The sequence below is a fragment of the Oenanthe melanoleuca genome, chromosome 1A (assembly GCF_029582105.1).
Source record: "Oenanthe melanoleuca isolate GR-GAL-2019-014 chromosome 1A, OMel1.0, whole genome shotgun sequence".
Classification (NCBI taxonomy): Eukaryota; Metazoa; Chordata; class Aves; order Passeriformes; family Muscicapidae; genus Oenanthe; species Oenanthe melanoleuca.
The window spans coordinates 56,610,841-56,635,160 of record NC_079334.1 but is presented as its reverse complement, the minus strand read 5'-3'; the positions used below and the strand labels follow the sequence as shown (position 1 = coordinate 56,635,160).

General features: G+C 36.6%; 1 protein-coding gene across 1 annotated transcript; it reads left to right on the top strand.

The window, feature by feature from the left end:
* Positions 1-2,628: 2,628 nt before the first annotated feature.
* PIK3CG (phosphatidylinositol-4,5-bisphosphate 3-kinase catalytic subunit gamma) lies at positions 2,629-24,085 on the top strand. Its single transcript, XM_056482180.1, has 9 exons — positions 2,629-3,059; positions 3,165-3,390; positions 6,948-7,051; positions 9,317-9,463; positions 10,611-10,701; positions 13,757-13,887; positions 14,513-14,624; positions 16,483-16,640; positions 22,086-24,085. Exons 2-9 carry the CDS (start codon positions 3,222-3,224, stop codon positions 22,365-22,367), a joined length of 1,194 nt encoding a protein of 397 aa, XP_056338155.1. The 5' UTR covers positions 2,629-3,059; positions 3,165-3,221; the 3' UTR covers positions 22,368-24,085.
* Positions 24,086-24,320: the final 235 nt, after the last annotated feature.

The window sequence follows — 24,320 nt, the reverse complement described above, 5'->3', positions numbered from 1 at the left end:
GTCGCTACGGTTACCTCATTGGGCCTCCCACGTAGCTCCTGCTATATATATGCTTGGCTTGGGAGCTTTTGCTGTCTACATGTGGCTCAGCAATTTTATTCACTTTTTTTTCCATATCTAAATTAGGAGTTTGAGGTGATGATTGGTTGTTATCAAAATGCCTGAGAAAATAGGGGAAATACTGGAGTTGTTTCCATTTTTTTTGAAATTATTTGTTTCTAGGAATTACAAATCTGATGAGTTTTAAAAAGAATAAACCTTTCTAACAGTTAAATAAAATATTGTGCCATAAAATCATAGTGCCTTAACTTCACTGTCATTTTTAGTAAGAGATGTAAGAAATAATGAGCTTACCATCCTTAAAAATTGAAAACATGCGAGATTTCAACCTTTACCTTTCTGCTGCTTTCCTTGTCTTTATTTCTTAGCTAACTATGGAACATAAGTGGTCAGCATTCTGCAGCAAAGTTTTGGTATGACAGTGCATTTAAAATCTACATTTTTCAGAGAATGGATGTCAGCCATTCCTCTGCTCCAGTGGACACATCTCTTCTGCAAATGGTTGTCATTTTCAAATGCACACCTTTATGAAAGCTTTATGGCTTATTTCACTCTGCACAGGATATTCCCATTTTATCCTCTGTAGAGTTAGAAATCAAACGTTTTATTTCCTGACAGGTTTATTTCAAATAGAAGGAGCCACACCATAAATCAACATATTGAGCTTCCTATAATATCTGTTCTTCTCTGTACAGTTGGTAAAGCACGGATAGAAGAGATAAAAGTGCAACAACATTCTTTGTAAGATAAACACCAATGGCTGTACTGCATGTATGTGGCAGTGAGTAAAGGCCTTCTGCTGAATTGACAAGGAAAACGTACACACAGGGACCTGGTGAAGTGACAGCAGACATTTTTTAATGGCCAGCTTTTATTGTTGCTGTGCAAAAGCTGATATTCGACTTTGTGAAGAAAAAAGGGCTGGTCTTTTAAAAATAATTATCTAAAACATCAGCTCAATAAAGATAGTCATAATAAATTTTTTAATATTGTTTTATGTTAAAATATATCTGCAAGTTCAATAAGGAGGTTCGATTTTGAAGTAATGGCCGGTTCTTTGGCTGTATTTCAGTTTTAACTTGTTTTTCAAGGTTATGTGAACATTAAGCATAGTATATATCAGAATGAGGTTTATAATCGGCTTTCTTGGAACTGTAAGAAAATCCATTTGAATTTATGTCATAATTATTGCTTTTGGGCACCTTACTGCAGTGAAAATGAATTTTTATTAAAAAATCTTCATGCCTCATAATCTCATATACAAAGTAAAAGGATCTATATATTATTATATTTGTGAATAGTCATTGTCTTTCATAAATAAGATGTTGTTTGGGGATATAAAGCAGTACTGCAGAGACAATCAAAACAGTTCTAGCAGAATTATGATACAGGAGAAGGGCAAGTCTGGTGCTTGGTTTTTTTGTCTGTCTGGTGCTTTGCTTTCTTGTCTGTCTCTTAGCCAGCAGCTAGAAAGAACGTGTCCTTGTGACATTTTTTTAAGTTGCTTCATTCAGGAAGGTTGACTTGATTTTTTTTTTTTCTTTTGATTAAACCCACAGGATCATATACATTTCAGAAATTGTGTTGATATTTTAATAATAAAAATGCAAATGTGTGCCACAGTACTTGTAAGAGTTTATAAAACTATGATTTGTTTGATAAATTTAGCAGACCTTTGCTGATGGCTTGGTTGCTTCTTTGCAAGCTGCAGACTGCAGTGATCTTGAAAGAGCCATTGTATTCTGTTGAATAACTATTGCTAGAGGTTTGCATACTTTGTTGCCTCTGAAAGCTGAGCATACTGCATGCACCCAGCTCTCTGCGCATCCCTTTGTTTTCCCTTAATCTCCCTACAGGCTGCTTCCTGGCACTCATAATTCCAGAACCTGAAGCCATTCACCAATGCCCTCAGTCCATGACAGGGATTTTGTGATTCTGATTCATAGATTGTATGCTTCTTATTGCTCTTTTGTTGCCATGGGATATAAGTGCATACTTTTTTACATCATTAATCTGAATACAAACCTTCTATAAGCTTGAATTCCTCAAGCAGCATGAAAGAAGCTGCTGGAAAAATGAGTTGAAGTGGAGAAGTTCCCTGGTGCTACCCAGAATCTGGAAGTGTGATGGTTTTCTGGTAGACCTATTCACTTGGTTATTGGGATGGAGGAGAGAATTACAGGAAAAAAAAATCCAATGCTGGCACTTGAAAATAGTTGTTGACTTTTCCTCTCCCACCCGCATTTTTGGCAGTAGCTTGGAAATGTCTGCGGGCTTGGATAGAGGGGAACAGCTTTTGAAAGAGAAAAAATACATCTGTTTTCACAGTCAGTAAAAAAAAAAAGGCTCTGGTGAAGTCTTCCTCTTAATTGTACTTCATTATTGTAGGATGTGTATCAGAGCTTTTATTCTGTCATTCATTTATGAAATAAGGCCAGATAAGAGCTCTGAAATCTGCTCCCGTATCCTGTTTTTTCTGGGGAGACCAGCACTGAATCTTGGTGCCCTAGTCTGGAAGTAGTGGATGTTCACCCAAACTAATATTTTATTATTGAAATGTTTTATTAAAGAGCTATTGCAAATACATTCCATCTGACAATAATGATTTCAAGCATTCTCAGTATCAGTCATATTGCAGACTGGTTTCTGATCTTGCTGGGTTTTGCCAAGAATGACGTTGCTTTTTGCATATGCTCAGGTTGGACTCTGGTTAGGAATTCCACACCTTGTGTTGTCACATTAATAGTAAACCTGAAAAGAACCTGTTGCAAACAAAATGTACTTCTTGAATTTGACAGAGAAGCCTCAAAAAGACCTGCTTTGCTTCATGTTTTTTTGCTCCTGCAGCAGTGTGTTCTCTAAATGTCATTGGTTAAGTGTAAGCAGTGGGATCTTAAATGTGTTAACATGTCTTCTATGTTTGTATTACACAGGCTGTGAAGTTTGAGCCATATCATGACAGCGCATTAGCCAGATTTTTGCTGAAACGTGGTTTGAGAGTAAGTACTTCAAAATACAGTCAACTGATGCTGAAGTTACTGGCATTATTAAAATCCTTTGTCAAGAAATTAATGCTAATTTGTAGTGTTTTTCTTTACCTGTAGAACAAAAGAATTGGTCACTTCTTGTTTTGGTTCTTAAGAAGCGAAATTGCCCAGTCCATGCACTACCAGCAGAGGTTTGCAGTCATCCTCGAAGCCTACCTTAGGGGCTGTGGAAAAGCAATGCTGCACGATTTCATGAAGCAGGTGCAAGTAATTGAATTGCTGCATAAAGTCACAATGGAGATTAAATCAGTTTCTGCAGAAAAGTATGATGTTACTTCTCAAGGTATTTGCTAACAGGTGTTTCTTTATTGTTAATATTGTTTTTTGTCTTTGGGTATGAAAAACTAGGCAACAAATTTTACTATCCATTAAGAAAATCTGTGGATAAATTGCTGTCAAAGGGCATAATTTTTGCGTCCTTTAAAATGTGAGCGTAATTTAGTAATGATTGAACCAGTAATAGATTTGTTTGCTCATTTCACCCCAAAAGGGGAGGAATATCAATGTTCTAGATACCCAAGCTTTGGTTTATCTTCTTGAACCTCGTGCTGTGAAAGCTCTGGAAACTAGGAAGCAAATAAATTCTTGTACATTAGCTGAATGCCAGTGCTGAAGAAAGATACAAATATCAACTGGAGATCAAAAATAACACTTGCTAAGAAATACAGCCTTCCTCTAAACTCCCACTAGAAGATTTTTGGTGGGAAGATCAGGGAGGAGTCCAGTGCAGCCTCTGCTGTGCCATGGAAGTAGCTGGTGGATCAGGAGTGAATATACAGGGCATGTGTTTGAAGAGTCCTGTGAGACAGATGTTGTATTATTTCCAGTTCTTGCAAGCACTGCTTCAGAAGTCACAGTAGGGTTATACTGCCTCTTTACCTCTAGGTTTTGCCTGCCTTTTTTCCCCTCCCTCCCAACTTTCTTAAAAGCTTGTTTATCCTCATTCCTGTTACTTGCTTGGTGTTGGGAGCAAGTGTGAGCAGACATATGACAATATTAAAATTCTAAAAACTATAAAGAGACCATCTCTTCCTGCATGTTCAGTCTGGTATGCTCCAGACCAGGAAGTCCTTGGATTGGAAAGCTTTTCCACTCTGGCTATGCAGAAGTGACTGTGGTTGTGTTTCAAAAGATATTTAAATGAAATATGCATTTATTCTTCAATATATATGTTATGTTACCACAGTGTGAGTTAAGGTACTTACTGAAACGCCATATAAAACACTGTTTCTACACAAGTTCCTGAATTTTTCTTAAAATATTCTATAACCTAAATTTATTTAGTCAGAATCTGGTATTTTGGAAAGAACTGTACAACTTTGCAGATGTACATGTCTGTAAGAGCAGTGGATTCCATAATACATTATCTTTGAAGGATATGTGGGCAAAGAAGAAAAGCTTCAAGAGAAAGCAATCATATTAACACCCACCAGGTTTTGAGGTTTAAGAATCTTTGGATGTAATGTACAGCAGAACACTGAAAGATGGCTTATATAATTGACATTTTCACTGAATAAGGCTTCCTGAAATTGTGGAGTGTCCTAATAATGCTATATCTAATACAATTTATTCTCAGATTATTGAGGACATAATTTTTTCTACAGGCACCCTCTACATCTTATATTTTAAAAAATGCATATCCTAAAATTTATTCCATAGGTTATTGCTTCTTTTTTGTCCTGACATTTCTAAGTTCATAGTTGTTCCTATTTTCAGTCTGAAAGTTTTGTCCTATTTAATTCTGTCATGCAGTCTCATTTTATTCCTGTATATATGTTTCTCCAGTGTTTGTGGATTTTCTGTAAAGAATAAATTCCTTCCTGCTAGGTCCATACTATTCCAGTAGCAAAGATGCTGTCAAACTGTTTCTTTCCCTTTTCACTGTAATCTCTTTGCTTGTATTTGAAGATAGCAAGTAGTATTAAATAAATAAATTCCTAAGATCATAATATTACATCTTGCATGGGATTATCTGCTTTCATCACCCTCTGAGTTATATGATTTGTCTCCCTATAATGTGTCTATGTAGCTGTTTCATTGCTTAAAATGCATAGCACCATGTTCTTGAGCCAGATCAACTTGAAAATTGTTTTAGCAATGCCTTTACTTGTATTTTACCGTCAGCTATTCCTCATCTTTTGTTGCTTCAGTTGGTTTGCTTACAGTTTTCAAATTACATTACAATGAGGACACTTACTGAACTAACAGTAAACTGTAAGAGTAAGTTGTAAAAAGTAACTTTCCCAGGTATTTGTCTAGGAAACCTAAAGTTACATAGTAGAAACCTGTTTCATTATCCAGGTTTCTACAAATTAGGTGCTTTTGGGAAGCAGGGAGGAGTTGTTAGGGTTTTGGGCTTTTTTTGGTTGGTTGGTTTGTTTTTGTGTTATTGTTTGTTTGGGTTTGAGATTTTTGAAATGTTTATTTGAAAAGTGTCTAATTTTGAAGTCCATGTGTTAGCTCCTGTATATCACTGTCAGATTTATTTTTCACCAGAAGAGATACCATGTAGTTATCAGGCACCACTAGTAGTTCTTTTCTAAAACTCTCTAGGACAGATGTAATATTTGTGTTCTGTGAGTTGTCAGCCAATTCTTTTGGCTTGACTTTCTTAATTTGATAACAGCGTTTGAACTGTCCAGATTTTTTCTCTAATGTGCACTAGGAGACCAAAAAATCAAAGTGTCCTGAACTGCATCAAAAATAGCATAGGCAGCAGGTCAAGGGAGATGAGTCTGCCCCTCTACACAGCCCCTGTGACACTCCATGTGGAGTACTGCATCCACAGTACAATGAGTCACTCAGAACAGTAAAGACATGGATCTGCTGGAGTGAGTCCAGAGGAGTCACAAAAACAATGACAGGGCTGGAGCCTCTCCTGTGTGGACAGGCTGAGAGTGCTGTTCAGCCTTGAGAAGGCTCAGGAGACCTAACATCAACTTTCTGGTGCTTACAGGGAGTTTCTTAAAAAGATGGGGGACAAACTTTTTAGTAGGGCCTGTAATGATAGGACAAGGGTTAATAGTTTTAAGCTAAAGGGGGACAGATTCTGACTATGGAAGGCAAGGCATTTTGTTATGATGAGGGTGTTGGCACACTGGAAACCTGTTTCTTTTAGGACAGTGTTCAGTCTTTGCCCTAATGCAGAGTAATAGCCAGTGTATTGCTTATGCTGCTGACACTCACTAGCTGAGGTGAACAAAATGCATTGTATAATCTGTACTATTCTGAGTTGAAGATTCAGAAGCTTGAGGTTTTCTTAATTAAAAGATTGTATTTAGGTATGAACATTAAAATTCTTGGTCATATAAATATACAGCAAATTTTCCTCTTACAGAAATGTGAGATTGAGAAGGCTGCACTATGAAACTAGTTTTAGGAGGATAGGAAATTCAGTGTCTCTGTAGTTTGTTTCCTTATGGTTACAGAGTAATTGACTCCAGGAATTCAAAATCCATTAATCTGTCTGCATTTCTTGTCAGTTAGGAGGGAAAATACTTTTTGGTGTGTTCTACTGTGTTTTGTTTTTTAAATGAAAGCTGGCATTTTAATTTAAACTCTTACTGTGCAGTGTTTCTAATACTGCAGAGAAGGCACTTGACTTCTGAGGTGTTTGAGGACTTTATCTTTAGGTATCTGAAACAGCCCTGACCATCAATAGTGCAAGTTAAAGAGTTTTCCTCCATTCCTTGAATCAGGAGATCCAGGAGAAAAGCAATTAAAAATGTCAGCTAAACAGAACTTTTTAGCCATAGTATAATGTTCAACAAGTTTGATTACCTTAAACCTTTTTTCTTTCCAGTGTTTGATTTCATTGTGTTTTCTTTCTTGTAATTGCAGTTATTGCACAGCTGAGACAAAAGCTTGAAAAATTACAGGGCAGCAAACTTCCAGAAAGTTTCAGAGTTCCATATGATCCTGGGCTAAGAGCAGGAGCACTAGTGGTAAGCATATTCTGACTTTCTACAAATAATTTTTTAAAATGAAATTTATTTGCAAGTATGTGCCACTCGGTAAAAAGTTTTGCTGATATGTCAAAAGGTCTTATTTCTGTGTGGATACAATGACATTGCATGCACTCTGTAGGTTTTTGTTCCCAGAGCTATTATTACTTTTCTAAATGTAATGACATGTTATCATGTGCTACAAAAATTGCAACAACCCATGAAATTCTAATAATTTAATGGCAATAATACTTTTTCCATTAGTTAAATACAAAATTTAACCAGGTGGCTGACTTTTTTTTTTTTTTTTTTTTTTTTTTTTTTTTTTTTTTATTAGATAACAGTATAAAACTTCTATCTGATTCAGGGGATTTGGGATATTCAGTTTCCATTCTTCCAGTTACTTTCTCTGTCTTACCCTCATTCATATCTGTCACTAAGGTTTGGGTCCAGACCTTCATCATACTGACAAAAATGTCTACCTCAGCTATTTCTGATTTTTCAGTATCTCTATGTTTGTTTTGTTAGAAAATACATTATGATTTTGTTAGAAATACATTAAGAAACACTTGGGTTTTTCTATATTGCTGCCTTCAGTTTTGTGGTGAGATTGCAATTGTGTATGTTGACTCAGAGTTAAAAAAAGATTCATAGATCAGCAGATGTGTAGTGAGAGGAAATTGGGTCATGCATATAAAATGCAGTGTGAGGTCAGGGTAAAGAAGCACAGTCAAGATCCTTGGACTCACTTGATGTGCAGCAAGGATCCTACCAGGAAAGAACCCCTTAATTTTCTCCTAGCTAAGGACAGACAAATCATTCAATTTAAGGAATTGCCAAATGTTCAGGCATTGTCTAGATATGGGTATGTTTCTGTTAAATAAACCTGTGCCTTGGGAGACAGGCTATAAGCTAGTCTGTCTTCAGGCTGAGAGAATTAAACACCTCTCAGGTGAGCATGGCTGAAGCACTGTCAGCGCAGAAGCCAGTTCAGACATTTCTTTGGAAATAATTTGACTTCTTAAGTACTATTTCCTTCTTTGTATTTTTTATCTTCTCTTTAGTCATCTTTTTTTTTTTTTTTTTTAATACAGAAATCATCAACAGCTTGACAGAAAGCAGATCTTAAAATAAAAGATTTCTCTAGATTTTCTAGTTTTTCTTCACTTAGGAAGTATTCAGTCCTACCACGACCTTCCTGGATGAATGAAACAATAAACTTACAAAGGAAGGTAGCTACATCCAAAAATTGATGGGTTAGCTTTTTCCAAACTACATAAATAAAAATATGTGGTAAAACAAACTGAGCTTTCATTTCATACTCATTCTAACAAGTGCTATTTGTCCATAATCTTCAAAACCTAAAATTTTACAAGTATAAACCAAATATTAGAAACAAAATCAGAGTTTCTAATAAATTAAAAAACTTTTACTTTTTGAAAGTAAGGATGGTAAGAACTATTTTGTTTTAGACTACAGGGTCAGAATTTCAGTAGATGAGGTATGAATATACTAAAAATACTCCTATATTGTGAATTCTATCTGCTCTCAAACACTGATGTGCACTTGCTTTTTTTTTTAATTTTAGATGGCTTTATTATAGTAATGTTCAACAATGAATCAGGAATTCCAGAATAGAAAGTAAGACATGCTAAAGTTGTATTAGCCATAATAACTGCAGAAATCATTTGAAATACTGCAGTTTCAGTACTGAATTTATCTGTATTGAAAGTGTAATAAAACTAATTAGGGAATCTATTTTATCTTATGAATGATTATATTAAATTAGTTTCAAAAATGCCATTTTCCCCATGAATTTGAACAATTTACTAGGGGAATTGAATCAAGCAATCTGGAATGTTGCTAGAAGTCAGAAGGGTGGATGATGTGGTAAATTGCATCAGACAATGATTATGTTCTGGTTTTGCAAAGCACCTGTCAAAGTGCTGTTGTGAAGGACTGTATTTTTCAGTTTTGTCAGAATCTCTGTTCCTATTTTAAATATCTCTGAAGCTGATTTGCAAGTTAAATCCAGTTTTGGAGAGTCAAGATACATTTTTTTCTTTATCATGAACAGTGGTTAAAAGTTGTGCAGGTTCAGGGAGGCTTTGTGTGGCCATTGAACATATTACGTGTGCTTTCAGTGTGTTGCTTGTGGTATAGCTGAGTGGAAGTAGTAAACTATTCTGTAGCTGCTATTAAAAAGGTTTCTTGGGTTGATGTTGGCATACAATGGCTAGCAAACATTAAACATGTCTTTTACAGATAGAAAAATGTAAAGTAATGGCATCTAAGAAGAAGCCCCTCTGGCTTGAATTTAAATGTGCAGATCCAACGGCTCTGTCAAATGAAACCATAGGCATCATCTTCAAACATGGAGATGACCTCCGTCAGGACATGCTAATTTTACAGGTATAATAGCTAAAGCTCGTAAAGATTAACATGAATATTTTGAAATAATATTACTTTTTCAAAGTGTGTATACCTTGTCTTTACTGTTCGTATGAAATGCAAGGTTGTCTTTTGTATTTAAAACTCTGTATGGCAAGGCTGATATCAACACTGGATCATCTTTATTGTACTGCAGTTTTTCATGTTACTGTGTTATGGATTAACCCTGGTGGGATGGGAAAAGAGGAAAGGAAGAGTAAGAGCAAGAAAATTTGTGAGTTGAGCTAAAGGTGGTTTAATAAGAAAGGAGGAGTGGAAGAACAAAGGAAGAAAATAAAACAAGTGGTGCTAAGGCAGTCACTCACCACATGCCATGAGTGGACCAGTTCCCAGCCAGTGCCTGCACAGAAGATGGTTAACCTATATAACCCCTTCCTCCCGTTCTATTGCTGAGCATGACATTGTTCAGTGTGGAGTATTTCTTTGGTTGGTTTAAATCATCTGCCTGGTTGTGTCCCCTCCCAGTCTCTTGTGTACTCCAATCTAGTCATAGCGATGCAGGGTGAGAAACAGGCAGCCTTGGCACTCAGCAGACACTGTTCAGCTGGGACACTGGGACATCAGTGAATGCCATAGCACTGCTTTGGTCACCCCCTAAACCACAGCACAGTACAAGCTGCTCTGAAGAAAAGGGGCTTCATCCCCATCAGACACAGTGCATACTGTTACCCTGGCTTTTCTTGCCATATGCCACACATATTTCATATTTTGGTGTTCTAGAGACAGAATCTTACTGGCAAGATGATCTGTTTCTCTGATGAAGTGTTTTTATCATTTATTTATGCAATGGTTGAAGTTAACAAATGAAAAATCAGTAGCTAGCATTACTCTAGTTAGCGCATTCAATCTCACCTTATGTAGAAATCATACAATATATTAATACTTTATAGAAGAATAGAGATTTCCTGGTCACAGAACAGATGAAGAAATATAAACCCTGGTTCTATAACTGATCGTCTTGAATGGCTGCACACTTTCTGTATTTATCTCTTAAACAACAAAGTAAGTTTAGCCCCATCTTAGAAGTCTGGGTAGTGTTATTTGGATGAGTAATCCACAATGTTCAAATAATTTGAAATAACTTGGCACATACATTTGTTTTTACTAGATTCTTCGAATTATGGAATCTATTTGGGAAGCAGAATCCTTGGACCTCTGTTTGTTGCCATATGGTTGCATTTCTACAGGGAACAAAATAGGTATGTGGTCACACTTGCTGTATTAGAAATCAAAATACCGTATTTACAGAGGCTGTGTATGGGAGAGCTGTTCTAACATGTACTGTAGTCCTGAGGTAAATAGCATTTATTACACTTTCTGTGAGCAGCCTTCAGTTGAATCTTGGCAGTGGCTTCTGCCCTTCCTTGAGCTGCAGTACCAGCTTTACTGGCTGTGATTCCTGTGCAATGGCTTGGCTTGTGCTGCAAGTTTCTCTTTAATAACAATATTTAGTACAAAACAGCAGGGAAAGTGAGTGACTTATTCAAGATGTATTTTAATGTATTGATAGGAATAAAATAAACAGCAAAAAATTTGTATTTTTTTCCTGACCTAAAGCTTCATACCCTGTACCACTTAGAAGCAACAACTTTACTTAACAGGATACTCAGGCAATGTTTCTCACAGGGCATTGGTTTCTGCAACAGGGATGATAAGTTTTTCAGAACTTGTGGTAAAAGAAATCAAGTAACAAATCCCAATAAAAATAAGACTCTTTATGACTCTTTAATATACTTTTTAAATGTACTTCCTCTCTAAAATCCATTGCTACATAAAATTTTTAACATCCTTTTGATTTCAGGATATCTCAGTAATGCAGGAAACCCGACTCACTGATAAAATACCTGGTAGCATGACATAAGAGAGATAATTTTCTTCTAATAGAAATGTTTTAAAATTGAATTGTATTTATTGATAGAATTTTAATAATAAAGGAAATAGAAAACTGTACATCCAAATGCTAAGTAACTGTAAATATAAGGAAAGTCAGGGGTTTTTCTCTCCTTTGGAGGTGTTAAACCTAATTTTTAGAGAGCTGTTTAGGATCTGATTTAATTTTGTTTAAAGTTATCTCAAGACAATTGAAAAAATGAAGGAAGGAGGAGGAATTCTGCCAGTGATTCTAGTACTTTTGTACTTGAGTAACAGATTTGTTATTCTTTCATGAATTCTTAATTGATTCCCCATTCTTCCATCTCAAGGAAATTACTTTTGATTTTCCTATAGGCATGGGAGAGATGCAAGAATTTAGCATCCTTTTAGCACCACAGTAGGGGTATGGTTGATCATATTAACACTCCTGCTTGTCTTGCTGAGAATACCTGCAGCCTAAATTAGTAATGCCAATGTGGCACGCTTTGATGTAGAGCTTATGCTTGTTTGGAACAGAACCAAATAGCAGTGGCATGCAAATGGTCTTTCACAGTATTCACATGTGGTCTTCTTCCAGGCTGCTTCTTCCCTGCCTCTTCATACTTCCATGGAACTTGGGTAGTTTCTGTTAGTTGACACAAGGACAGTACACTGAGCACAAGGAAATAGGTGTCTTACATCTGGAGCTGACTGCATAGAGCATTCTCATTCTGTTAAAGATATTGCATCCAGTGCAGTTTGCAATTTTGGAAGCATTTGTCCTCTTCACTGCTACTGCCAAGCAGACCTCTGTAGGATGAACTTTCTCTATCACTGGTGAAAGGTGATACCCTGCTCTCTCTCCCTTTGAAGTGTCCATATGTTCCTGGTTTTGTGAGGCAATTATCACTACTTACTGTGCAGCATGACTGCTGAAATTAAGAAGTTCAAGCTGGCTCTTAGAAGAGATACCTGCCTTGGTACCACAGAGATACATTGCATGGTGCATTTCCTGCTGCACTCCCTCCCAGCTGAATGCAGCCCAGCTGAGAACTGCTATCCTCTGCACCTCCTGGGCCAGCTCAGCTCCCCCACCATCAAGGAGCTGTTGGCCGGTAGAGGGAGATTTGTCAGCTTAGGCAGGGAAACAGCTGGAATGGGAGCTGGAGCTCACACCCAGGAGAAAAAGAGCAGCATGACAAGCACAAACCAAAATGCAAAGCTTTTTAATTTGTTGGTCTTGGTGGTGGGTTTTGGAGGTCGTACTTCCTCAGTAGTGTTATGGCAAACATATCCAGGCCACTGTAAGACAGAAGAACATACCTCTAGGGAGTATTCAGCCATGAATTCAGCCATGCAGAGAGGGCAGGAAGAGACTGATGTGTTGTTAATCTGTTGCACAAAAATTTGCATGTAGTTCAGTAATTGCGAAAGGATGGGATTGAAAATAGAAAGAAATTGATCTGTTTCAGAGAGAGTTAAATTGAAACCAACTCAGAAAGTGCTTTGAATTGCTTTGGAGAGAAAGGGGTATTTTTTGTTTGCTTGCTTATCTCTGAACTGGAGCTGAAGCTAGAAGACTCTATTGAACTTGAACCAGAGAAAGAAAATAAGATATTTCCAATTACCAAATAAATCCAATTAAAATCTGATTTTCTCCCATACAGTCATGCCCAGTCTGGACTGCATTTGCTAGTTTGGTTACAGGGCAGAGTTGTGTTGCAGCCTCTGTTTCTGCATTTCCCTCTATCTTCCACTCCTCACATGATGTGCTGGCACGAACAGGACAAGGGCCTGTTTCTGCACCGTATTGCTGCGGTGTGCCTTGGCAAGGGTCTGTTCAGTTTAGGGATAGGCCCCATGGCCCTGATAACCAGAGCCTTCCACCTGCAATACCACTGCTGTGCCTTGCTGTGCACTGGTATATCTGTGATTTCTGTGTATATGCACACTTAAGCTTAAATTGGATTTACTGCAGGAGGGCCAGCTCTATTCCTCTGCCACAGCCCTGGCAATGCTTCCATCCCTAGACTGCAGCAAAATGAAAGCTTTTCTTCAGCTCCTTGCATTTGTGAAGTTGGAGAGAAGCTGGGGAAAATGTGAATTGGGATTAGGACAGGAATATTTCCTCTCCTTGGGAAAAGCCTTTACACAGTGGGTCCCCACTCATCATGTGATACATCCATTTTAAAGGGGAGGAGATTTGATGACAGGCTCTTTATGAACTCTGGTTGGTTTCAGCTGGGAATGACCAGAAACCATTGCTCCTTGTCAAATAAATTTCTGCTCACAATTTATGAAGATCTGCAGTTGATTTTTAAACACAGTTTAATTTTGAGTATTTTTAATGTGCTTTGATAAAAAATTAATTACTTCTTCTAACCTTTTTGTTATTTTCTTTAGGAATGATTGAAATTGTGAAAGATGCTACAACAATTGCCAAAATTCAACAGAGTACAGTTGGGAACACTGGTGCATTTAAGGATGAAATACTAAACCAGTGGCTCAAGGAAAGATGCATGATTGAAGAGAAGGTGAGTTCTTTGAATTTTTAGGTAGGATCTTTAATTGCACCCTACTAATTTAGGAGCATAGAGCCCATATGGGCTGTGCCCACTGGTTTGTGTTTGTTACTCACAGGAGTTTGAAAAATCCATTCATTTTCCCTGCACTCAGCTGCAGGTGTCTGTAAATGAGCCTTTAGCATCCAGCTGGCAGCCAAACTCCTGAGGGACAAGATGCTTCTGAAATCACTCCTTTATCAATGGAAGTTAGAAGTAATACATGAGGAGCAGGTTGAGAGGACATCTAAGAGCACTGAAAAGCAACGTGATTTTAGAGGATTTAGGTGCAGGTTTGGGTGCTCACAACTCCTTTGCTTGTGTACATCCACTGATTTACTATAGCTTTCTGCCACATTTTTTTCCTCAGAGTGTGTGGGCTGCCCTATGCTGCTTTTCTGTGCTGATGGGCAGAGCCAGCACAGGGAGAGCAGTGCAGGGCTGTGATCTTGATCTCTGCTGTGCAGTGGTGCATTTTATAAGACAGTTTGCCTAACTGCTGATAGATGCACTTCAACAGAAGGGTACATAACTTTGAGAATTATTGCATTTAGTGCCTAGCATTGAAGCATTTAACATCCCTAAGATTTATTTTCAGTTTCAGGAAGCTGTGGAAAGATTTGTTTATTCTTGTGCTGGATACTGTGTGGCAACCTTTGTACTTGGAATAGGAGACAGGCACAATGACAACATCATGATTACAGAAACAGGTGGGTTGTTGTTTTGAGAATTTCATAGATGTGCGGACTGTCTATACTTCACTAGATTTATGTTTCATTTTAATAAATAATGCATTTAACAATGAATGAAGAGACACAAACCAATTCTGTCAGTGGTGCTTACAAGGTCAATCCTCCTGTAACATTGAAATGTATTTTCAGCCCTATTTGCCTTCATGCAGGTTGGAGATATTTTCCAAGGAGCAGTTTAAAACAAAGTCATTAGAAATGTAAATCAAAATTTTTTCACTGTCTACATCTAAGGTCTGAACTCAAAAAAATCTTTTTCAAGGAGACAGCTGTTCACCTATCTGATGTGTGGATGTGGTTATGACAATGTTCAGTGGAACTGAATTCTGTCAGAATTGAAAATTCAGATATTGCTGGACTATTTTCACTTCTTATGAATGTAATTGCTTTGTGTACTGTTGTAAAAAATTTTAGGAAATAAGTGTACATGGAGTGTATTTGTTTTCCAACTAAAATCTGTGGGATGGTTATACCCTCCTGAAGAAACTCACAGTTTTTTTGTATTATAAACTTTGAAAGTCACTTCCGTAGCTGCACATTGTTTCATCCTTAATTCTACTTACCTATGGAAAGAAGCCCAGAACAGTCAGTACATACAGAGGAGTTTTATTTAGTCTAAGGAATTCATTTTTTGTTTCATAATCCTCTCACTTCATAATTAGTCTCTGATAAGAGATGGAAAATAGATAGAAGGCTGGATATTTGATATTGATTATATTAAAATTTTATCAGTTGAAGGCTAGAGAGAGAAAGTACCCTGAAGACAGAAGTTAGCTAATTGAAGACTACAGTAAAAAAAGTTCAACAGAAGCCCTTGAGGAAAAATGATAAAGAAATGTTTTGATTTCAACACTGTATATAATATAATGTGGTGTGAGTTCCCACTGGCAGAACATGAAGCACAGTCAGTAGACAGGGAAACAGAGAAAGAATTGTTGTTCCTTTGTGGTCATGAGTAGGTTTGCCCTCAGAGTCTTTAACAGGATCTGTCTTGAGCCTCAGGAGCCAGAAGGATCTCAGTCTGAGAGGTCAGATTTGGTAGGCTGGGGGAACTTGAAAGCTGGCTTAAAATATGGAACATCTAAGGATGTTCCACCTACAGATCACTGTGAAGTATCATCTTACATAATTCGATGTTTTATCTTTTTTTATGAATATACCACTGCTACAAATCTCTGGTTTTAAGAAACTATACTCTTGTGTCCTGGCTGCCAGTGAAAGTAATAAAGTGATTAAGAGAGTAGCAGCAACCTCCAGTCCTGTAGATGTAATGACTCTTAAAAGGAGAGGTTTTCATCACTTTTGTGGGAACTGATGCCCTACTATTCCCTCAAAGCTATCCAAAGGGTGACAATGCAGACTTTGAACACAAAGAGTGGTTTAGAAATCACCAGTGGAGGTCTGTGAGGAGAAAGCACGTTCTAGTCAATGACATTTGCCAAGGAGATGGATAGTGCCAGAATCCCATGGGTATTTGAAACATAACCCTTGAGCCTTTTCCGTGTAGTGATGCTCTGATGTTACAGGTATGCGGCACAGGCTTTCCTTGGCTGATTTTTGAAAAGCTGTGTGTGTATGTTTAGATAATACAGCAGTTCTGCCAGACTTTTAACAATTGCCATAGCTGAATAAGAAGTAATTTTGCTAAGAGGACAAAATTGTGTGTTTTCAAAAAAAAGAAAGAAAATAGTCTTTTCTGCTGACCTTAAGAGAGATCATATATACCAAAAAAAAAGGGGTTGGAAGTACTGTGAAAACATGTAAGTGTTCTTAGCAGATTATTGTACTTGTCTAAATGTGACTTCTTCTCTTTATGAAGGTAACCTTTTCCATATTGACTTTGGCCATATTCTTGGGAATTATAAAAGCTTTCTTGGAATTAATAAGGAGAGAGTTCCTTTTGTGCTGACTCCAGATTTTCTGTATGTCATGGGAACTTCCGGAAAGAAGACAAGTCTCCATTTCCATAAATTTCAGGTATCTAACTATGGATATCTAGCTGCAAATCAATTAAGCAATGTTTTTTTAACCTCTGAAATGAACATTAAGTGTCTTGGTTTTCAAAGATCTGGGCTCCTGGGTATTATCTTAATAAAATGTACTGAATCATAATACAATTCCAGGATATTTTAGGCCCAACTAAGAGAAAAAATTATCTGAACAATTATGGGAACTAAAATTCAAACATTCACAAAGGCACATTGAAAAGCTTGTTAGCAGTAGACCAGATAAGCAGTTCTTTCTTTGTTTCTTGTCTTGTTTGAAAGTACTTTGCAGAGGCCTTCCATGTTTGTGCCATTAGAAGAAACTCAGAGCCTCTGTGGAGTATGAGCAGGTATGAGGCATTTGTCAGCTGGCTTTGCCAGTGTTATTCCCTCCTGATTCTCCCCTCGAGTTCTGGGGCTTGGACTGCTACATCTGAGTAAAAGTCTGTAGTGAACCAAAGCTCTCTTAGATGCTGGTTTGTGAAGTGGATGGATAGATTTAACTCTGAAAGAAACTAATGGTGTTAAAAATCTGTTCTGTTACTTCTATTTGAAATTGAGCTCTTTCAAACCAGTTGTGATTATTTGAGCTAGTGTAGGACCTGGTCAAAGAAGGAGTTCAGTATGCAGTTCCTATGTTTAATGAAATGATTGTGGTTGGTCAGAAGTACATATATGTCTGAGGTGTTATTATTCCTGTGGTCATTTTTAGAGACTTTGAGTAAAATGTCTGATTTAGAAAGCAGATTCCTTATAATATCAAATGAAAAATTCTTCTGTTGAGTGAGTCAAAACCAAAGCCTAACTTTCATGTTCTGGATTCCTTGTGGGTGAACCAGTCCCAGTATGGAGTCTGGTTTTCTAACCTGAGCGCCTAATTGAGGTTCTTCCTGGTGGATGGTGACTAAGTCCCTTTGAACATATGCACTGTTGTATAGCAAATCTGTGTCCAACACATACACCCACACCCATCTCCCTTGTGATGGTCTGTGATGAGCAATGGGAATTATCCTAAGATAATAACACCAGGTGGGTCCCCAGTGCAGTTACTTCAGCATTTTGTCTCCTTTTGCGACCACATCTCAGTGCTTTTACTCACTCATCCAAAAATTAGTGTTCTCCATCTTCAGGCTGGACACATCCTGCAGGCCTCCCTGCCAGGGATGGGGATCCACTTGGATCCTCTTGCAATTCCCTCCTTATGGTATTCTAATGTTAGGACAAACCACACTGTCCACCAGAGACAACCCAAAGGCAGAGGGCATGTGTGGAGAGGACCCACACAAAGAAGAACCAACCATCTTTGGTTAAAGTGCCCAAACTTCTGAAAAAAAATTAAAAAACATGTCCAATCTTTGAATCTTCTTATTTGCAAGGACTGTGTTTATCACAGTGGAGATGCTTTGAAGGGAACTTGTAGATCAAAAGATGTTGGGGTGGTGTTTGCCCTGGGAAGGGAATGCTGAATCCATGCTCTCAAGGAAGCCTGTGATCTGTGCTGGGTACAGCAGTGATGCTGTTGCTGCAGCTGTAGGTCATATGGGACTGAAACACCAGTCTGGGGTATGTAATTTCAAAAAAGACCTCTGTTCTGGAAGCAGGAAATAGTTAAAAGTCTGAAAGTGTGCTAATGGAGAATTGAAAGACGTCTGCAATGAGGTAAAGTTGTTTCCATATATATGGATCATCCAGCTCTTTAGAGAGTATCTGACCTTTACTTCAGCAGCCCAAATACAAAAATCAATTAGAAGTAAGTTTGGTCATAGCTTCTCTTCAATACATCATGCCTCCATAATGGAGTCCTGAGTTTGACTAAATAAGCTTTTAGTTACTCTGGTACTAATTTCTAAGTACTGCTACCATCCCACTAATGAAGATGGTTTAGGAATGCTGTGATAGCACCAATGTCATTTCCACTAGTGTCCTTAGCCAGACAAAAGGTGATTGATGTGCTTTTACTGTTGTAAGCTGCGATGGTCATAAGAGACCTGGGCATTTTAAGTGACATGATTTAGGATCAGACAACAATAAACTGACCAAAAAATGTAAGTTCATGTATAGTTCTGCTGCAATATATACTGTTTATGTACCACTATTGCAGTAGTATATTAAAAGTCTTTTCTGTCTCAAAGGCCAGTTAAAAGAAAGTTTAAATACTGCTATACAAATAAAAGAGTAACACAGAGCAAGACTTGCATCACATATTTTGTGTGAAAAATGTATGTTTTAATTACATGGCCAGAGTTTTAAAAAAACCAAAATTATAGTTTAATTTTTCAATTGACTTGTTTCATTGTGTTTCCTAATACTGAGGGATTCATTCAATCTGCCTGCTGACTCATTCATGTATTAATGGAAAAGTCTGAGCATTTATCCTTCATTAATTTTTAAGAGCATCTCTCATCATTTTATACTTGACTACATTAAAACAGTTTGTACTTCAGAAGACTCCTTTGTTTTTTACAGTATTTGGTGTTTTTAATAACTAAAAACCTACTCTTATAAAATTTTATTTCTTTGTTATCCACTGGACGTAGTCCATGCAGATGTGTTAGCCAGAACTCACATTGCAGATGCTGGAGAAGGTTAAAATGGCAAATAACTTTGACCAAAGTTCACTGCAGAAGAGTATAGTTCATTATTAGTGGACTTCTGAGGCTGTCAGTGGCTTGAACTTTTCTGAACTAGCAATGAAGTTCCTTTCTGTTAGTTCTTAATCTAATTTTGTTTTCCTCTTTGTTTGCATTTTTTATAATGGTTTAATGAAAATTAGAGGCCAGAGGTTATTAATGACGTTACAGAAATGCTTAGAAGGAAGCAATATTTGATGGGCTTTTTCCTCATCACAAACATGCATTTAAGCATAACTTAACCTGAGAAGACAAGTATTTTTTTGTTCCATCTATGAATTTTTCAGCTGCCCTACTACTGCTCAGATTTCTCTTGCTGTGTCATTTCCTTTCCAGCCTTGGGCTGAAATCCATCAATATTCTTACTTCTATGTACATACAACTTTCTCACTTTCTTGCAGAAACCTTTGAGTAAGCCTCATCTTAGATTTTGAGGGTCCTTGAACTTTGTCCACGTACTTATTACTGATTTGCCTAAAATTGTCAATTTGTCTTTTGATAGTTTGTGCATTAAATTAACTCATTTTTATTCATTAGATTTAATTTACTTAATTATTTTTTCATTACTTTGCTGACTTGATCATACAGAGATCTGTATTTTCAGTGCTAATCAAATTTTTCCATACCATTTCTTTACAAAATCTCATGTATTTGATTGTCAAAGGTGACAGAAAGTGGAGGATACACAATTCATCATTGGGAAGTATTTACTTACAGTATATTGTGAAGGGAAGGGATGGCCTATGTAACAGAATTTGGACACTTTATATTGTAAAAATGCCTGCATTTTAGGATAATAATAATTAGGACAGTTTCAGGCTTTCAAAATGATTTTTTTTTTTCCCTATTAGGCAATAGAATTTTGGTTTTTCCTCACTTCTCTCATTTTGCCTATGGCTTTTGATGAGTTAGGGGCTTTCTTCTTAATCCCACAGTGAACATGTACATACCTTGACACATACCTATCATCTGGGTTATTTTTGGTTCTCACTGCCTCTTTCAAAAGTTCAAAAATTCCTTTTCTTGAAAGATACTAATGCAAAGCCACATTCAGTTCCTGCCTGAATAAATAACTGGAACAGGCAGATGCAGATTTTTAAAATCTTTTGTGTTCCTGGAAGGACTGCCTTTGAGGTGCAGTGAGACCAGGTTTTTCTTGACTGAATAATTGTTTTTCTGTCTCAGACACCCAAAGCAGTGAGATACATCATCCATACAGAAATGTAAAACCTTCTTTGATATAGCTATAAAGACCTTTCATCTCTTTCAAGGGTAACAAAACACAGACTAACTTTTGTGACAAGATTTCTCTGCTTGAAATTGATAATACAAAAGTAATTTTTTTTTTTTTAATCCTGCTATAATGGAGAGAAACTATTCTCTGTGATAAGGTGATAGTGTTTCCTATTGTAAATCATGCTTTGACCATTGCATTTAATCCTTTGCTGTGCTAGAACTAAACTAACACTGGAGTTCATAAGTATGACCTTATTTCAGGGCAGAATTTATTTGGGAACAGAGTAAAAGGTTTAACTTCCCAGGCAATACTAAAAAAAGAAATTGTACAGACACAACTTCAATACATCATCTTTCTTCCTTAGTATTTTTCTAACCTGTCTAGTTGGGTGTCCTGGTGTTGCTGATATAAACAGTGATAGATGTTAAGATTATTTATGCACTTCTTCCTATTTCAGAGGAAGAAAAAAAACATGTATCTTGTAAAAAATGTCCTGTGTTTTAGAGGGCTGATGGGATTTGTTGGAAGTTGACATTAAAATATTTGGATTTCCCAAGTATTATTCAAAAACTTAATATACAGTTGTTGAAAGGTTAAATTGAATATTTAATTGGGTAAAAATTAGCATTGCTTCAGCTGTGGTTTGAATAATAACAACCTTCTTGGAAATATTTTTCATATTTTTACATTGCTGCATTGCAGACCTAATTGCTAGTTGATTGATGTCTTCATTGCATTGTTCTTATTTCTGTTAGTAAATGAGTTATAAATTTAATATAACTGAAATATAATTGAATAAACTGAATTATAATGAATAATTTCAGTTTATATGTTAGTCGGTTAGGAGGAAATATTATTTTTAAAGCGTGCATATTTTTCCAAGCTGCAGAAATGCCATTTTTCTAAAAGTTCTGCTGTAAAGCACAGATTATTTATACATGGAAATGAAAAGGCTATAAAAAACGCCTATGGAATCCAGAATGACACTACATAGTGATAGAAATTCTCCAGCAGGCAGAGTGCCTGAAGACTAGAGCTGTCAGCTAGCAAAATTCCTTAGAACACCAAGCCTGAAAATCTTCCCTGTTAAATAATCCGTCACCATTGTGAAGTTAATAGACATCTATAGAAAATGCAGAACAATCCCCTGGAGGTGCTGCTTTGTTCAGTATCACTTGCCAGCCACAGTCTTTAAATGGGAAAGGAAGACAGTGAATTATTGCTGTCTCTTTTAACAGCCACACAAGGCGCTTATATGGTAGCCAAATTCTTTTGAAATTTTGGTGAGGCTAAGACTTTATGCTTTAGTAATTAATGCAGTATTAAGAGCTGCTAGTTGTACACCCAAACAGTTCTTGTTGCCCCAAGCTGTGGTGAATGAAGTTACACTGAGCAGCAGGTGCAGAAATTTGTGTCACGTTTCAACTCAGTTGAACGGCTCTGTTGGCTCTCCTGTCTCTGACATAGTGGTGTGATTGAATGGCATTGGTTAATGAGAGTCCTGTGAAGTTCCTACACCATCCCTCTCAGTTCATCTCCTCAGTTAACAAAAACCTCTTCTCTCTCACAGGACGTATGTGTGAAGGCTTATTTAGCTCTCCGACACCACACAAACCTGCTGATCATCCTGTTCTCCATGATGCTAATGACTGGAATGCCCCAATTAACCAGCAAAGAAGATATTGAATATATCAGGGATGCACTGACAGTAGGGAAAAGCGAAGAAGATGCCAAAAAGCATTTTCTTGATCAGATAGAGGTTTGCAGAGATAAGGGCTGGACGGTGCAGTTTAACTGGTTTTTGCATCTTGTGCTTGGAATCAAACAAGGAGTAGAAAAACATTCTGCTTAATTTTTTATGTAAATTAACTATGGGTGTGAATATGAGGTTAGTGAACCTACATGTTATTTATGAATTCTGAATCAATGAGCAGTCAAAATTGCCTTTACTCTTCTGGCAGCTTAAATGGATCTTGTAAAAAGGCAGGACATTTCTCTGCCCCTCCAGAAGATCTACCTGCAGATAAGATTTTTTTTTTTAATTTCTAATGACACTTCAAGTTGCTGGATTCATTTAAGTAGTTGCTTTGCTGATGTGGCTTGGATTATTTTTTCTTTCTTTAGCAATAATTTCAGATAAATATAAGGAGGAGGTTGAGTAAGATGATAACCTACAAACCTCCTATGACCTTACCTTAATTGTTTGTGAGGGTCAAGTCCTTCAAAACCAGAAGAATTTCTATAAAATCTGTGGTTATAGTGAAATCTCTGTAGACAATCTTAATCTTTCTCAGGATGGTTTACACACAAGTGTTTTTTGTCCACATCCTACTCTTTTGACCCTTCCTCAATGTTTGTTCTTTCTGGATTTTTAATATGTTGTCAGTAGAAAAGAGCTTTGGTCCTGCCATTGGAGGAAATTGCTTTACTGTTACTATAACCTCCTGACACAGAAAACCAATCTTGACTGCCAGGAGAACTTCATAGTTCTGGAAGTTCCTTAGATTTGAACATGACATTCTCAAGGTTTAATTTTGAAAGATTTTTTACTGTACTTTTCAGTGGGGAGAGTCCATGTTATATTACAGATTATATTCTTAGTGTAAAGTTATTAAAATTCCACCTGTATAGGAAAAGCTTTGTAGAAAAAGCAGTGGTACTTCCTTATCCCTCAGAGAAAACTCCTTATGTAAGAGATAATTGACATTTTACCAAATACCTGAGAAACCCAAAGTTATTTATTCCTTGGTGATATATTTTCAGGATATACCTAGAAGGAATTAAATGTAATCTTTGAAGTTCTGTATATTTTGCTATTTATTTTTAAATTCCTGAAGAAGCAATACTACTGAAAAGCTATTTATGGAAGAAAAAAACCCCACTTTATCTTTAATTTCAATATTTAAACTTAAAAGAGGAAAAAATGGACAATGTTAAGTAGAATTTTGACTCTCTGCTGTAGATTGCCTGCAAATCAAGTCTGCCTATGGTAGGAAAGGAAAAAACCATATAGCCTGAATTCATCTTTGACTTGAATTATTATTGTATACTTCTTGCTAATTGATTTTTACCAAAGAAAGAAGATGGCTTACAATATTGCTTTTTTGCACTTGTGCCCATGTAATTTCTTCCTTCATTGTAGTGTTACATGGGTTTTACATTACATATAAATGATTAACTGAATTTTAAAATTCTGTTATCATTTGCTTTGATCATTTCACAGAACTGTTATGATTTTAACTACTGTTACTACTGAGTGCATTTTTGAAGGATTTTTAATAAATGTACTGTAATTGGTGTCTCAGTTATGAGATGTAGCCAATCTATTCTTGAAATGTAGATGTTTAATTGGTTACGTGCACAAGTATTTTTGATGTAAATGGTAGACTCCAGTTAAGGAAATCTCTAAGGTTAAAATGTAGACTATTTTGTTATTCTGTTACATTATTATTCTGTGCAAGATAGGCTTTAGATCCTACTAAAATATAAACTAAATGGTGAATATTGTCTGTAAAATGATATTTTTAGATTTGTATTTTATAGATCTGAAATAAATTGATATGTTCTATTCATTTGATTATTATTCATGAGCAAGCAGCTTAGCCCAAAATACATGTAAATATTCTTTTTCCAATTTCTTAAAGACTACCCGATCTCAGTAAGAAATTATATTCAAAGTCCCACTCAGAGGAATTGTTTTAGTTCCATATTAGTAACTCTGTATGATGTCAGATATCTTACATTTTAATAGTCTAAAGTATTGGAATTGCAATTATTGTAATTGTAAAATGTGAATAGAATATTG